Raw genomic sequence first — 16,374 nt, forward strand, 5'->3', positions numbered from 1 at the left:
TGAATGATAGCCTTTATTGGTTAGCAAGTAACTCGAAGGTAACAAAAAAAAGAGGCGAAACTTACCAGTAACACAACGGTCAAGCTGGATTGCATCTCTTCGAGAGCAATACGGTCTTCAACGCTGACGACCTGCTGTTGCAAAGCAATAGTCTGCTCTAGGCGTTGGAGGATAACGTCCGAGAGCGTTGCGACTATTGGAAGACTGTCGTTGGCAGCGTTGGTAACCCACGCGTTCAACACCTCATACGCAGCGGTTCGAAGCTGGCTATCTGTGTCGTGTCTGTGGATCAAGTTAGCAGTGAGTTAACTTTCTGAATGGGGGAAAAGGGCCGTCATGGTTTAAGTTACCTCTCAGTAAGAGCCAGCAGCGACTTGACGCTGTCTTGGAAGTGTTTCGACAACGGATTCGTCTGGTTCTGGTCCTGGGACGAGAATTGCTCCGCAATGCTGATGAGAGACCAGCAGCACGAACCAGCAATCTTGGGGGTGCTGGCAAGGCCGTTGAAAAGGGCCGAGATCAGAGGCGGCAGGTGCACGTTTGTGTCCAGGGCAGAGGGACACAATTCACAAATCCGGCCCAAGGCGAAGGCTGTGGAGTCCCGAACAATGACCGAGCTGTCTTCCATCATTCCGATCAGGACCGGGAGAGCCTGCTTGACAAGGGGTTCAAGCACTTCGACCTCAGGTCCATCCATGATGGCACCAAACGCAGCCACAGCAGCATCCCGACGATGCCAGTCTTCGCTCCGGATATTCTCCTCAACAAAGGTAAGGACCGGCTGGATAATGTCGCCCTGGACACATTGGGAGTAGAGCTGCAGACACTGGTAAGCAGCACGCGAGACGTTGTATTCATCCTCGCTAGCGTCTTCATCTTGCTTCGTCATGAGCTGCAGCAGCACCGGGACCACCTCGCGACAGGCAATGCGGGCAAAGTTGAAGAATGGCGTAAGCAGGGAGGAGTCGGCAGCCTGCGCCTGAGCATTATCGTCCTCGATAGTGATCTCTTCCTCGCAGACCGTACACCAGAATTCGATGGCAAGCTTGGCTACGTCCTCCTCCTCGTTCTTCATGCCCATGATGGTGAGGCCGAACAGGGCCTTCTCCATGTAGAAGCGCATCTTGTCATAGTAGGCCGCCATGATCCGGTTCAGGCAGCCGAATGCGCCGGCCTGGATCCGCGTATCCTCAGCCTGGGTGGCTTCGCAGACCACCTGCATGATGTAATTCCGCTCGCCCTCGTTACCCATATTAGATCCAATGAAGTCGGTCGCATCAGCAAGAGCCTGGAGAGCAGAATTGCGGACATCATTGTTGGGCTCATCACGCCTGGCACCCTGGACCACAGCCGTCAGGATGGCATTCGAGTGGGCGGCCAGGGCGGGGCGCAGATCGGGGTCCTTGGACTCGCAGATGAAACCGAGGGTGGCCAAAGAGGCCATTTTCAGGTGATCCGAACCGCTGCCAACATTCTGGACCAGAACGCTCATCAACTCGGGCCACTCATTACGAGGGATCTCGATGGTGGCGATGGCAGTAATGAATTGGGCGGCAGACTGGCCGGCCCGTCCGTCCTTGGATGCTAACGTCTTCAGCGCAAGTTCTTTGACCTGGTTCTTTACCGGCTGAGGAACCTGCTGGATCCATCTCGCTTGCACCTCTCGCAACCGCACGGTATCCCGGTATGTGAGGGAGTTTTTCAGTGCGAGACCGGCGGCCGTTCGCACATGCGGGGGAGAAGCCTCGTTCGCAAGCTCCTGGGCAAGAGTGGTGAGGTAGGCAGGCTAGACAGAGGCACAAGGCACCGGATGTTAGCAAGGCACACATTATCATTCGCGTAAAATAGCGAAACAGTGGGGAGAGACACGGGGGGCATGGAGGAAGAAAAGAGCGAACGTACAAAATCGATCTCAGCCGCGTGGAGCAGCTGCTGTTCGGCATTCTGACGAATAGTCGCATCTGCAGGACGAAAACAAAATCCAGTCAGTCACGGACGACGTTCCTACGAAGGGCTGGATTGGGGGGTGGGTGGACGGTGCGTACCTGGCGACAGGGTGCCCTCCAACACCTGTCTGACGTCCATGTTGCCTATGCCAAACCGCACCCAGAAAGACGAGGAGGAAGGGTCGAAGTAGGATTAGTCAAGTCGCGAAGATCTCCGACGCGCTTTTTTTTCTCTCTCCACGATGAAGGAATGTGGTGGTTGGACTGGCGAGGCACACGCAACCAGTCCAGAGGGGAGTGATGGGAAAAAAAAGACGGTGTTTGTGGATATGACGAGGCGTGCACCAAGTCCGTTCCGGGAAAGCGACAAGCAGGCTGGTGGTGCAGACCCGGCCGGGGAGAAAGGGAGCGAGAGAAAAAAAGAAAGAAAAAAAAAAGTCTCGGGCGAAGAGCGAGACGAAGGAGGTCAGGGATCGCGAAGTCGAACGCGAAAAGAACCAAGGGAAGGGTCTCTCAGAGGGTCGTTGGAGAATTTGCAGGGCCAAGGGGGCGCTTTGAGTGGTCGTTGCGAGGTGCAAGGAAGAGGTGGTCTGTGGTTTGGCGGGAGGTGCTGCTGCTGCTGGTCTTTGCGGCCGGCGTCACAGCCTGCTCGATCGCGGCTGCGGACGCTCGTTGGCTGCGCCGCCCACCGCAGGAACCGCCGGGGCACGTGAGCTGACGAAACAACCCGGCTGAACTCCAGAAAGAAAAGCCTGCTGCGTGCTGGATCGCCTCGAGAAGCACACACGATGCTCTTACGCCCTACAGAAGAACGACATGCTCTGTCTGGCAGTCGATGAAGGTGCGAGGGCTGCGCCCGTCTCCGGCAACCCCGCTGTTGACGCTCTTTGTTTTGGTTTTGCTGCATCGAGAGATGACCCGCTATGGTTGCCCCTCAGCCCCCCTATCAACACGGTTGTGTGCTGTGGCCGGGGCGACCGGTGGCCCCAAGCCCTACATGTACTGTACACACAGTTCTGGTTGCTCATTCACCGGATACCGTTCAAATCAGGCAGAACAGAAGAAGTCACCGGAATCAGTAATTCTACACCTTTGCAGAGGGTGTCTCCTTCACTCTTACCAGCGCTGTAGCCGGCTGGACCGACTGTGCAAGCAGTCAAATCGAGTAGATCCTTGCCTACTGTGATCAATCATATTAATATCCATCCCACACAGATCAGCTGGGAGCAATCGATGGCAAGCGCACGCGGAATGTTGCACAAGAATGCATAATCATGCAGACGCAATACGAATAACTATCCTCCCAGTTGCTAAGCACTACCTGAACGCCTCTACAGTGGCAGCTCAACGTGAATATAGAATCTAATGTAATCTAATTTTTTTTGTATCCCCCCCCCCAGAAGACTCCTGAAACACCCAAATTATCGAGATGGCCTCCACGATCATTCAGACATAAGCCGGTCCTCCTCCGTCCGGTTTTCTTCTCCGTCTTCTTGGGTCTCCTCTTCTTCGCCTTGAACCTGGGTATCCATATCTAAAACCTCATAGTGCAGACCATCTGCGAACAGCACGCAAATGGCCCTTCTCCCTTTTCGTCCGTTGACATCGATTCGCACCGGTTTTGCTTTCGGACCGGACGATGGGAAGGAATGCATGACGAGCTCGGCGTGAGCGGATTCGAGATCAAGCACGACGGCACTCGATTCGGGAGAGGAAGGATTGGAAGGATTAAAAGCGGCATATGTAGGGTAAAATGTGGTGGGACTGTCGGCCTCCATGGTGGAATCCTGGGGCGACGACGGAGTAAACGGAAAGTTGATAAGGGACGAATGGCCTGCGGATGCTGGAGTTAGAAACAAGTCAAGGCAGCTTGCACATGGATGTCCATGGCAAAGCTTCGAGAGAGAATCAGATGAAAGAAAATCAGTTAAGACCCACCCTCGTCAACGTAGAGAAGCATAATCGTATTGTCCTGGACGAACTGGATCTGCCGTATCTCGCCCTTCTGCAGGCTAATAGTGGCGATCGAGAGTGCCTTAGTTGAGCTGACACCCCTGACAGAGTCGAGCGTAAGACGGTAAATGTAGACTACGCAAAAAGAAGAATGGTCAGCATGTCACCTAGGATGTGGAGCGCTCTGGATGCCATACAGTTATATGGAGATTTCCTCGATTTCGCCGCAACGTAGATGGAACACAACTCGTTACCATCGGCATTCTATAGAAAAAAGAATACCCATTAGCAGGAGCGAAAATCATTCCATCAAGCTGTCTCACCTCATAGCACATGGTCATATCAAGAGCGTTCTTGTCACAGTCCGAATGAAGAACAAGAGGGCATCGATGAAGAATCCCTCTGCGTTGTGTGAGCGCAATCTGTCCAAATACCTTGTCACACTGCAGCCCTAGACGTCCAGTAAGATCGTTCAGTTTCGGGAGATCCAATTGAAAGCCATCACCGTGTCCGGCCTCTCGTTGTTCCAGCTGTGCCAGCAATGTTCTGTACGTTTCATAGAACGAGCCGTCATTTGCCCCTGGCGCCCACTTGCTAGACACCGTTGACGGAAGCTTGGCAGTTATCATTGCTGGCATACCGGGGGGCACATGGATAAAATTGCGGAGGGCGCTTCTTGTGAGCGCCCCCTGGATATAATCAAGAGTCCCACCATGATCGATCATGTCACTTTTTTCCATCAGCTCTTCCAGAGTCTGGGACATCGGTTCGGCGGATTGCATGTCGATCTCATGGCGGAGCCATTTAGAAAAGGCGAGAAACTCGCGCAATTCTCGGCTGCTGTGTGTCAGGATGTTATGGGACAGCAGATGCAGACAATCAACCGTGTCGACAATCTCCTGAAGATCCCGCGTCTCGAGGCCCAAGATATGGCTGAGCTTGTGGAATTTTGAGATGCCAATAAGCCGACTCAGAAGGACTTCGCATCTTTCCAGCGCTGGGAGTAGACACTCGTGTGTCAACCTGCGAACATTCTCATAGCCCGTCGAGACTGTTTTCTCCCAGCGTTTGTGGCCCTGCCCAGGTCATCAGTAATGGACCAAAGAAGGAAGAAAAACCCATTGATACGTACTCTTTCGCCAAGAATATCAACAAGAAATTCCTTCAGTGGTGGGAAACAGTTCCCCGTCACTACCAGATGATACAGCGCAGTGACAAAATCACAATGGCATTTCTCCTGCAAATCATCACTGATACTCCGAATGTACCTGGCGGACAGATCCAGCACATTCTTCCATTCCAGCTGGATCTGTCGTTGCACCTGGTTGATGTATCGGAGCAAATTCTGCAGTTGGGTCGTTTTGGAAGCGAGAAGAGACAGGTACCGTCCCGACTTGGTAATGAATTGGAGATCAATCGTCAACAACTTCAGTTTTTGTTCTGATCCCTCCGCTGCTGTTTCGGATAGAAGCAATGCATGGGTCGAACTCATGGGATGTGAGGCATGCAGCAAGATTTCAGCCGAGCTTGGTCTTCCAGCCGCACTTGAGACAGAGACACAGCCGATTTCGAAGCAGTCGAATATCCGTAGGTGGACCATCCCATCGTTGAATCCGACGAGAAGGACGTCCACGGAGTCACTCGAGTTCTTGTTTGGGGAGTGGAAGATAGCATCGATCGATGCTCGAGAGCTGAACACATCATCACTGGAAAGGAGGTTAGCTGAAGTCGTGCTTAATAAACTAGGAGCATCAAACGAAAGCTGAGAACTACTTACTCGCTTCCCGTCCCAGGCAGAGTACTCAATTTGGGCAAGGAGCTCTCAATATCCAAGAGAGCCAACTCGCGGGGCAAATCCGCCTTCAGCAGCACCGCAGCCTTGGCTGGATGCGTATCGGGGGCTAAGAGATCTTCAGCGGAAAGCCGTCCCCCTGCTTCCTGCAGGTGCCGCTGGGCGGCCTTGCTGTCGGTGAAGTTTATCCCCCATCCCAAGCAAGTGACCTTTGCGTCTTGCTTTGAGCTGCTCTCTTCCTCCTGCTGACGGGAGGAGTAATGATGAACCGTCTTGCCACTGTAGGAGCTGATGATGCGGATCTTGTTATCCGCATCCGCGACAGCCAGGAGGTGACCTAGTACATGATATCAGAATCACTCGCGATGTTACCGCAGGAAGTGCACAGACTGTCTCCGTCGGGGGGGAAAGACAATAGATACAAAAAAAAAAAAACAATACCAAGAGAACCTTTCAAGAAAGGAAGACTTCTTCAAGAAAGAAACACAATCATTCAATAAACAGAAATTAGACCTACCATCATTTTTCCAACTGATTCCCCTCACCTCTCCCCTCTCGTCGTCATCAAGATAAGGATCTCCACCGAAATTCGCGCCCAAGACCTGCTGTCCATTCAGCCGAAAGACGCGCAACTGCTCATCCTCAGTGGCCAGCGCGACAAGGTCCATCGTCGGACAATACGCCAGCAGGCCCGGTTTGCATTTCGCCGGCAGCGTCTTCTCCGCGACCGCGGTCAGCTGCGGCGGTGCCACAGAGGAGGAGGCCTGGTCGTCTTCTGCCATGGTGGCATGTAGTTAGCATGCCTTTCTCTCCTTTCTACTCCATTTCTTTGGGAAATAATTTTGGATTGTGTTCTGTTGATTATGTTCGTTTTGATGTGGTTTACTACTAAGTAGAAGTTGTGAAGGGCACACGTGAAGCGATCTCTTTGCTTCTTGGCGCGCGGGCTATTTGGCCGCAGCGCGAAACCGTCAAATCAGTCCCAAGGTTAAGGCTGTCTGCAAGCCAGGTTCGTCACACGACTTCTCGCAACAAAAAAAATCGACAATTCTTATTAATTCGACTTGTTCATTCTCATGTGCGAAAATATCTATTCTATTGTACATGTACATACATGCAGCAACAAGATAACATCCGTACCTCTAGATATCCGGTAACAATAGATGTGCATACATTCCAGTTCACAAAGGCCAAATCCCAGAAAGCCAGATAATCGCGCAAAGAACTCCTGTTAATGCTCCAATATATACATTACATGCCTACCTGGATCACGTCGCCCAAGTAACCCAGCTCATCCACTAGCTCCTTCATCGTTGACTGAGAAAGGACACTACTGCGGCGTTTAGACCCGGTACCCTTCTCGTCAAGTGCGTTCGGTGTATCTAAGAGACCGTTGATCTGACGGGAGTTAGCCTCGCCCGGCGCAGACCTGTCGCTCGGGGACATAGGCAAGGGAGTTAAAGTTTCCAAACTGGAAAACACTCCAGCGTGACGTTTCGGGTTCGTCTCGACGACCTCGTCAAAATCTTCGATGCAAAGTGTAGAAATGCCGAAATCATTATCGGGGAACTGGATAGTGATGGGGGTGGCAGTCGGCGGCGGTAGGATGGGGGAATGGGAAACAGATGGTGAAGGAATTTGAGGGGCGGTACTCAGGGTAGGCGTTGTAGGTCCACCGGATGAGGCTGGGAAACCGCACTTTGACTCAGTAGGCAGTGCTACCGCATCGCTCGTCCGGTCGTTGTTGTTGAAGGAAGAAGAGGATGTCATGGAGACCGGGGAGACCAGCTCAGTATCCGTACTCCATTCTGAAAATCGGCTTTTCTCCAGCGGCGAATCGGCGTACGCCTCAGACCCAGCTGTGGAAGTATAATCGGAGAAGTGGCTATTTAAGACCTCCATATCCAATGCCTGATTCTGTGCATCCAACGCACGCAGCTCCTCGTCCATGATAGAAGAAGGAGAATTTGGTAATGTTGGAAGCCTCTTCTCCGTAGCGCCAACAGGAGTTGGAGTGGTCATATCAGGCACAGGGGAGTGCGGCTTGCGCACTACAATCATGGGGGTAGTTTGTTGGGAGGCAGCCTCCTTGAGTGTCTCGAGATGCCTTGAGGAGCCAGATACACCGCTAAAGTTGCTCTCTCCAGAGGAGCTATCTAGCGTTAGATAGCTTCTAAATGGTGAACCGTCTCTGTTGCTGGATTTTGAAGCACGATCACTCTGGATAGACAGCGTCGTATGATTCTCTTCTTTGTCAAACACCGGTCGTCGAAAAGGAAGCTCTCCAGGCCCTAGGCCATCGTTCGGGCTATCTGCTGGCGATGCCACCCTCGAACCGTAGTTTGAACTGGGATTAGACGCCGGAACACGGAGCCAGAAGTCATCTTGGTAACCGTCTGGCAGTGCTGTATCCATCCGATTCTGACGTCTAACGGATCGGCCACGTTGGTGCTCGTCAGAGTCAGCGCCCGGTGAGCGAGCGCCGGTCAGATTCATAAATGCGGCGCGCAAGCCCCTCGATCTCGGAGGAGAAACCGATCGAGCTATCTTGAATTTGGTTGCGAGGCGGAATCTTGGACTGGATGCCGAGCCCGCAGGTTGAGAGACGCTTCTGTTTTCATTACTGCTCATTGACAAGTTGATAAAGGATGACCACGAGGAATCGGGCTGTTGCTGCAGAGGAGGGGAAGTTTTCAAACGCGGAAGCTTTGGCCGTGGTGGTGTCCTGGGATTCATGTACTTGTCTTTGGGATCCATGGTCCGACGCTCCGACGTCTGGGAGCTGACGCTGGCATCGCGTTTGCGGATGCTATTCGTATCCGGCAAGATAATGGGGACATGAAGAACATTGACAGGTTGACCAGGCAAAAGAGGACAGTGTGTAGTAACGGGTTCCGCATCATTATAATATTCGATATCCCCGTCCAGTCGATACTGTGTATAGTCAAGCCACCGTCAGCGTCGACTTGTTTTGCATATAGACAGGGAGTCAGGGAGACCACGAACATAATACCAATAAGTTCCACCCATCTTCAGACCACCGCTTCGTCCAGGAGACCGGCTCTGGGCATTTCCATCGCAGATAATATCCGTAAACGTATGACATCCCCGCCAGTGGCCGGCACCGATACGTCGGTCGGGTTCCATAGGATAAGGGCGATTAAAATTATCCCATGATCCTAGGAGTTCGACAGTTCTGACGTTTGGGGGAGTGCGACTGTGTGCGCTATGTCAGTAGAGAATTATATGCCTCAAGTTCATCCTGTCCTTACAGAAGAAAAGTCATCAACGTTGTAGACGTCATGTTTTTTGCAACGCCACAGGAAGAATGAAAAGCACGCTGTAAAACGAGACGAAAACAAGCAAAAGAAACAATGCGAAACAAAACAAGGGATCGAAGATTCTATACAAGTATGTACAAAACGATGAAAAAGAAGAGAGAGTGTGTGTGAAAAGCTCTGCCTGAAGGCAGAACGAACGATTAATCGCACAGCTCGAGAAGTCGAGAAAAGGCAGTTATTATAGTCGCCAAACTCGTAAACACGCGATGAGGACCTAGGACGGGCTGTTCCAGATCCCAACTGTTGTGTTTCTATTCTCGTCAGAAACGTTGAGTATGGCCAGTTGTCAAGCCGGGGTGAACCACAGAGACGCCATAACGCATATGAAACAGGGGAACTGCAGCAAGGCCGTTGATTCAGTAGCCGCGGCAGATCAGCTTCAATTTGGAGGTTCCTGAGCTCTGCGATTGTCAAAACAAATGGCGCGGGCCAATGATACTGGCTCTTGTCGACGTCGAAGCGCCGAGGGAACGGATCCGAGGAGTGATGTCGGCGCTTAGAGGGAGCTCCAACTCAGGAGACTGCCACACTCGGCCACGTTGTAGTGTCTCGAAAATAGCAATCACAATAGCCAGTGCAAGTCGATGCGATTGTGTGGCACTTCTTCCACGAAGGTCACGAAGGTCAATTGTGTGCTGGAATCATGAAGCGACAGTCGACCAGGGAAGAAATATCGCAGGACTCCGGGAGTGACGTCGTCCCTTTGGCACGGTGCAGGAGGGCCGAGAAATAAAGGCTGGAGCCATGAACAAACAAGGTGCGAACATTCTTGCCCAAACACGGTGCAGCAGGGAGCGGGACTCGTAAGTTAATTTCGGCGGAAATTGAACGCGAGGGTGGAACTGGATGAGATGATCGGATCGAGCCGTGGAAGACTATGATTGCCGGACGCAGCACGGGAGAGGGCCCACAACTCACAGGGACGGAAAGAGCACGCAGGGAGATCTGGGGCTTTGGGCCGATCGGGAAGGCGTCAGTCAGCCTGCTGAGGCGAATAAAATCACGGAGAGGAAGCTGCGACTCGCCAGCCACTCGGCGCACGCAAGGCTGTTGCTTCCGGCAGGCGTGGCTGCCGGGGGTGGCCATTGCCCGTGCCGCATGCAGGCCAATCGTTTCCTGGGCACTCGCTCGCTCCAGGCGTGGAATAATCATAGCATTGCATCGATTGCATACTATTGCACACGACTCCATTTTCTGGAAAGGCGAACTCCACTGCTGAAACAATCTTCAATCTCTGGATTTCCGCGGAGAGCGCTCATTGGCGCGTTTCGACGACTGCTTCCGTCATAGGCAGAGGAACGAGAAAGCAACACCGCGGGGATCTCGCGATCGTCAGGGCCACGAGCGGCTCCGGAGGATTATTGCCCAGTGTCCGGCTCCTGCGATTGGGGCCTGAGCAACACGGCGTTTGGAGCTGCAGGGTCGTCGCATGGCGCGTCATAATAGTGTCGCATCGGCTGGTCGAATCAGCGTGTTGCTGGCCCGGAGAACTGGAGCAGCTACTGCTTAGCGGCGCGACCACTGCAAGGCACCGCAAGCTGGGACTTCCACGACCACCAGCGACGGCAGTCAGAGCGCGGCGGCTGATCTGACAAGAGACGCAGGCTGTCTCAAGCCTGCAGGTCTCAGACAGCATTCTAGTTAAAGTATCAGGTCCAGCCTCCTGCAGAGAGACGCAACTGTTGAATGGATTATGGGACTGTGTTGATTTTCCCCCCTAGATGGTCCCGTCCCAGCCTTAACTGGATCCGATTCCATGGATTTGATTGATTACCGTCTGTTGGGGTCGGCGGTTAATTAGAGCAGCTTAGCTACTCCGTAGATTGCACGGATTAGGGAATTGATCGGAATTGCCTCTCCGGACTTCGTTCTCCCCTCCGCAAGATCCACATCATCAATAATAATAATCCTGGAACTTTTCGCAGCTTGTCAGTTGTCAAGTGTAATATTACTACTCAGCACTCAGAATTGAATAAATTCTTTAAGCAAAGAGATTAATGTGCATTCTCAGGATGTTCTGTCTCCAAGAGAAAGGACCGTTTTGTTGTGTGTAAGTACGGAGTGCCTCCCTAAGTGGTTATATATATATGGAGATTATGGACTCTTAGAAATGAAATAGTTATGCTCCCATCAACCGAATCTAGTTTGTCTGGAGAGTCAATAGTCGATCGTGACAACATCACAACATCGAACACAGTGACAAGGTAAAATATATCTTTATTCCTCACCACAGCAAACAAATAGTACTCAAAGTACACAAAAAAAAAAGGTGGGGGGGGGAAGGCAACTGTATTCTGCTACTTCTGTGGCGACCTAGCTTGGCCACAGTTGGGGTACTATTATCAACAAAAGGAAACGATTTTGGAAAGAAGTGAAAATGGCAATCTTATTATAGGCATCTAATTTAATCTAAAGATGTCTAGTGAAGCAATGCAGAACTCACGCAGAGTATAAAATTCATGACATTCATGACATGCCCAGAAACCCCCCAAGTCCGCCCTCATAGACACCCACCATAATACCACAAGTGTAGCCACTGAGAGAAGGGAGTGAAAAAAGGAAAATGCTATATCCGAGCATCTCACCGCGATCGCATCATTCAAACGCCCTCCGTCGATCGAGCTTTTTATTGACCGCACCAAGGACGACCTTCAGGATTCCATCTCCGCTCAGCGTCTGGCCACTCTCCCCTCTCCAGGGAACGGTGTCGACAATATCCCGGATGTGCTCATTCCGCACCTTGTTCGACAACTCATCATCCAGCTCCTCGAGGTGTCTGCGCGCTTCCAAATCGTCGCCGACTTGGAAGAATTGGATCCCCACCTGCCAAGGCAGCGCTTTGCACTTGTCGCTGTCAAGTCGCCTGGCCACCCGCACAATGACACTCTCCGCGTCATCAGTGAACGCTCCGTCGGTGATGGCGATGATGTTGAGAGGACGGACGTGGAGAGCAGGATTCCGAAGTCCACCGTCCTCGTCCGTGGCAGCTGCCATCGCTTCGACACGTCGCAGGTATGGATTCAAAATCTGATGGAGACGATTTCCAAAGGGCGTTGCGCCAGCCGGCTGGACCCGTTTGAAGATTTCTTGCACTGCTCCTGCCGTGGTAACGTTGGCGTAGCCCCCGTTGACGGCGTTGATGCCCGTGTTGCGGTGGTTCAAGAAGTAGATATCGATCCCGTCGGGGTCATGCTGAGTGCAGATGGGTGTAATGGCAGCGATCGCCTCCTCGGCTTCTTTCCAACGCTGTCCTCGCATACTCAAGCTGTCATCGACCACGAAAACCGTGTCGAATTCTCTGAGAAATGCGTATGCCGAATCACCACTGTTGCGCGCTGGAGTAGCCACCGTGCTCTCCTTCGGAGCGGATGGGGTGTATGGCGGTGGGCTCCATATGCTGTTCCTGTCGTCACGCTGGTAATGTGGCATATTCGAGCGGCCTCCAGAGGGGCTATGGTACGGGTTGAAGGGGTTGTACATGTTCTTTTCGTCTTGCTTGATCGAGTGACAGGGACCCATGGAGTAGTCTCGTCTTGAGGATCGCGAGGAAGTAGATCGTGAGCTGGCGAGGAATTTTTGTGTCAAAGAATCATCTTTAAGGTCAGCAAGTGCTGAACTCCGAGACTTGCTGAAGAGGAAAGGCATGGTGACTCTGATTTTCTGGTGACTCTTCCGTTTGTGACACAACTGTTTGCTGGTCACCTACCTAGGTAGGAAGGAAGTACCGGGAACAAAGAAACACAGTGAAAGGTCCAAAATCTACCTAGTAGATCTCTGCTCTGATGATTCTTTCACTGGAATGGGATTTTCTGCAGTTTATATATAATATAAGAGGATTGCAAGGCAGTGTTATGTTGTGTCTTGATTTCCTGTCAAGTCTTCCATGAAGTATCCAGACTCTGCAAGGCAGACCGCAACATAAGAGCCAAAATCATGATCATCGTTTTGATACTGATTTTGCAAGTATACTGTTGATCCTAGTGCTTGACCAGCTCAACCTAGAGAGGCTGTGCATTACCCGAGTGGGTGAGCCATGGCATAGCCTCATGTATGTACTCCGCGAACTATTGCCCTGTCCGACTTCAGCCTCAACCGCCTTGTCCCACTGCTCTGGGTCAACACCCCACAATTTTTATTATTATTCACTCAGCCATGGCCTCGACCGGTATAGTGAACAAGGCTCATATCACTTTAAGTTTTGATCAAATATCGTGTACTCCATTTAGAGGTACTTTCCATCTGCGAGTAAAGTTGCCCCACGTGTCCCGCACTCACTGAGCCTCGTATGCATGCACAACGCCAAAATTGAATTCTGTTATTCACATAAAATCTGCCTAAGGCTCTAGAACCATGGGCTGGGTAACGCAACGTCTCACAGATCAATTAGGATGCGCCGTGATACAGCCAGATGCATGCCATCAGCCATTATGCGGTCCTCCCCAGGAATTCAAAAAGACAGCCTTGCTCATAACCCAGAAACCAAAACGCCGCACACAGAGCTACGAAAACTAAATCAATCAATTTCAAGAATACACGACAGTGTGTGTCATCCCGTCAGGCGCCTCCATGCTAAGGGGTATCCTGCCCTGAAGCACCTCTTCATAGTCCATCCTGTCGACCCAGTCCACCGTACTTCGTTCCATCGGCAGCATGGTGATGAGAGTTGATGCTGCATCGATCCCCATTGCCCGCGCGATGATGGTGAGGCAATCAATGACCCAGGAACAGGTGGGACTTAAGTACCCATCAACGCACGCTGCTGCATAGAGCGGATAAAGCATAACAAACCCGCAGGCGATGCCTCTAGCTCTCGATGGAGTTTGCACTTCTCCTTTCTCGCGATCGACGGTTCCAAATTGATATGGCACCGTGGAGCAGATATCAGCGGCTAACTGTCGCATCAAGTCACGGATACCGCGGCATTGATCCCTAAAATCACGGGAGTTTGAGACTGACCCATCCTGAGAAGCTAGCTTATGTAGCTCAGCAAGGATAAGCCTGTTCACAAGAATCCGAGAATAACGGTAATTATTCCAAATGACGCATACCAAGGGGTGCTCGTAGATGTGAAAGCACCCATTGTACGGATAAAGATGATAGTGCTCGTTGATACGGAATGGCCTGCCATCAAGCCGGGTGCAGACGGTGTACGAGAAGCTTGGAGGCATGTTGCTAGCAAATTCCGCGAGCTCTGAGTCTATCGAAAAGGCGATCGATAGTATGTCCGCGCTATCCACGATGACCCCATTGCTTATATCGACCCGGAGATTGCATAACTTGGCAACAGCCTTTGTTAGCTGGTCCGCGTAAACCGCGAAAGGGTCCATCTGCCCAGCAGCAACTTGGTTGGACAAATCAATCAGCGAAGGCGGAATTTTTGTTCTTCGCTGCAGACAACCGGCAAGCTGCAGAGACATCAGCCTGGATCCTTAACTAATTAAAGGAGACATAAGAGCCTACAATCTCGTTCCTCAGAGCATGGAACATTTGAAGTCCACATTCGCGACGAAGATGTTCTTCCCCACGGAATTCCAGAAGCGCTAGAGCGCCGCGGGCGTGCTCTACCCAGGAGCCCATGGATTCCCGCTTTTGACAGGTGATAAGCTTATGAACCCATCAGCCTTAATTCCTATGGGCAGGAGTCCAGACTGTCACTTACTTCAAACAATGACATGCAGATAATTGCGGTGAGCGTCGTATCCTCTTTAGCCTGGACCGGATCGCAAAGAGCAGCGTTGATCAATTTCAAAGCGGTGGCATACTCGCTCCTTGCAGACAGCCGCAATGACTTTGAATTCTGAAGACTTGCAAGGTTGGCCATGCCCACCGATATTATACTAGCCATCAAAGCTCTCTCGCCAAGCGGAGCCGTAGGCACCAGGGCACGATCAGGGTCGTTTTTGGCCAAGCAAGAAATATTCAGCCAAGCGTAGTTATTGAAAAAGAAGCACGTGGCTTCAAATCTAGGATCCATCGCAAACGGGAACGCTGGCAGGGAGTATTCCACTGGCTGCTGGAGGTTTGACGCCTCATCTGGTCTGCCAGCTGTCTTGGCCACTGTCATCGTCCCCGACTTCCCCGCATGGGATGCTGAGCGACGTGTGTCTGGGGCATTGGGGCCAGACCTGGTCGCCTTCGCCTTCTGAGCAACAGATTGGCTTTCATCTCGAAACAAGAGTGAAAGCTGATCTCGGTACCCGGGACAGGTTCGATTGGCCTTTCTGCACCGGGAACAAGCAGGTCTAGCTTGATCGCACTGCATTCCGAAATCAGTAATGGCCGACTGGGGGAGGTAGCGCACATGTAGCGCGCCTGGTTAACGTACCTTGACCTTTCGCGCACGGCATGCACCGCATCCTTCGCTTGGCTTGCCGCAGTACACCATCCCGAGCGGCAAAGTTCGATGGTCTGCTTACTGAGTTCGGTTATAATAGATATAAGTCATGCTCTGGCCCTACGCAAGGAGAGCACCGCGTGGGATGGAGAGGGTGGCTGAGGCATCAGGCAGCCGCTGCTCAGAAGACACCTGTTATCCAATAATGCAAGCCATCAACTGATAATTATTAATGGCGATTTGCTGGGAGTCTCAGCAGTGCGTAAGCTTCAGTAAGCGCTAGAGGTTTGCCAGGACTTCTCAGCCGCTCAGCCCGAGTAAGCGTAGTGATGACTCGCTATTTAGCGTGTGCAAAAATTGGTAATTTTGGCCCCCAAAATTACAAAAAACTGTAACTTTGTATACCGATTTCTTGACTTTAAACATGAATTATGGGCCCAGCATTAGGATTCTAAAAAAAATTAAAAAAAAATAGAAAAGGTCCATAATAATGCTTTAAACAATATATTTTTCTTTTCAAAAGCTTAAAATGCCTCTAGATATTTTCTTTTAAAAAAATCCCAATATTGGACGCATAATTCATGTTTCTATACCCGTGCTCCCGCCCCAACATCGTCCCGTGTTGGTGCGTTGCACCGTAACGTCCATTTTGACCACAACGTCCAATTTTGAATATTTCATCAATTTTCTACCTCACCACAATGCCAAAATCGCCAGATAAAATCGAATCCCGAATCCAGGAGGCCTTAAAAAAGGCTTCATGTACAAAAAAAGCCAAATATCTCTGCGTTGGCGCGAGAATTCGACGTGCCTCGCAAACGGCTTCACGAACGCTTCAAGGGTCGGCCACCAAGAACCGCCAAAATCCCGCGCAATAAGGTATTAGATGACCAGCAAGAGAAGGCAATTATTCGCTGGATTCGACAGCTTGATTCCCTACATTCGCCGCCTACCCCAAAGATGATAGAGTGCTGTGCAAACCAGATTTTGCAGAGGAATGTGTTATCT

At 51.4% G+C, this 16,374-nt stretch overlaps 5 protein-coding genes across 5 annotated transcripts; all 5 read right to left on the reverse strand.

The window, feature by feature from the left end:
• Positions 1-65: 65 nt before the first annotated feature.
• T310_4970 (Importin beta-1 subunit) lies at positions 66-2,085 on the reverse strand (the record flags this gene model as incomplete). Its single annotated transcript, XM_013472156.1, has 4 exons — positions 66-282; positions 351-1,786; positions 1,903-1,961; positions 2,046-2,085. Coding segments are annotated over 4 exons (1,752 nt in total), but the record flags the coding sequence as incomplete, so codon positions are not given.
• A 1,303-nt stretch (positions 2,086-3,388) lies between these two features.
• On the reverse strand, positions 3,389-6,473 carry T310_4971 (uncharacterized protein; the record flags this gene model as incomplete). Its single annotated transcript, XM_013472157.1, has 7 exons — positions 3,389-3,789; positions 3,885-4,034; positions 4,097-4,163; positions 4,223-4,975; positions 5,032-5,605; positions 5,677-6,028; positions 6,209-6,473. The coding sequence occupies 7 exons, from the start codon at positions 6,471-6,473 to the stop codon at positions 3,389-3,391; spliced, it is 2,562 nt and encodes an 853-aa protein (XP_013327611.1).
• Positions 6,474-6,942: 469 nt separating this feature from the next.
• T310_4972 (uncharacterized protein) lies at positions 6,943-8,995 on the reverse strand (the record flags this gene model as incomplete). The annotated part of the gene is made up of 3 exons (XM_013472158.1): positions 6,943-8,625; positions 8,698-8,908; positions 8,964-8,995. The coding sequence occupies 3 exons, from the start codon at positions 8,993-8,995 to the stop codon at positions 6,943-6,945; spliced, it is 1,926 nt and encodes a 641-aa protein (XP_013327612.1).
• Positions 8,996-11,627: 2,632 nt separating this feature from the next.
• On the reverse strand, positions 11,628-12,677 carry T310_4973 (uncharacterized protein; the record flags this gene model as incomplete). Its single annotated transcript, XM_013472159.1, has 1 exon — positions 11,628-12,677. One exon carries the CDS (start codon positions 12,675-12,677, stop codon positions 11,628-11,630), a length of 1,050 nt encoding a protein of 349 aa, XP_013327613.1.
• An 878-nt stretch (positions 12,678-13,555) lies between these two features.
• On the reverse strand, positions 13,556-15,417 carry T310_4974 (uncharacterized protein; the record flags this gene model as incomplete). The annotated part of the gene is made up of 4 exons (XM_013472160.1): positions 13,556-14,437; positions 14,493-14,618; positions 14,692-15,315; positions 15,358-15,417. The coding sequence occupies 4 exons, from the start codon at positions 15,415-15,417 to the stop codon at positions 13,556-13,558; spliced, it is 1,692 nt and encodes a 563-aa protein (XP_013327614.1).
• Between the last annotated feature and the right edge of the window lie 957 nt (positions 15,418-16,374).

The sequence above is a fragment of the Rasamsonia emersonii genome (genome assembly GCF_000968595.1).
Source record: "Rasamsonia emersonii CBS 393.64 chromosome Unknown ctg1118621760204, whole genome shotgun sequence".
In the NCBI taxonomy this organism is placed as follows: Eukaryota; Fungi; Ascomycota; class Eurotiomycetes; order Eurotiales; family Trichocomaceae; genus Rasamsonia; species Rasamsonia emersonii.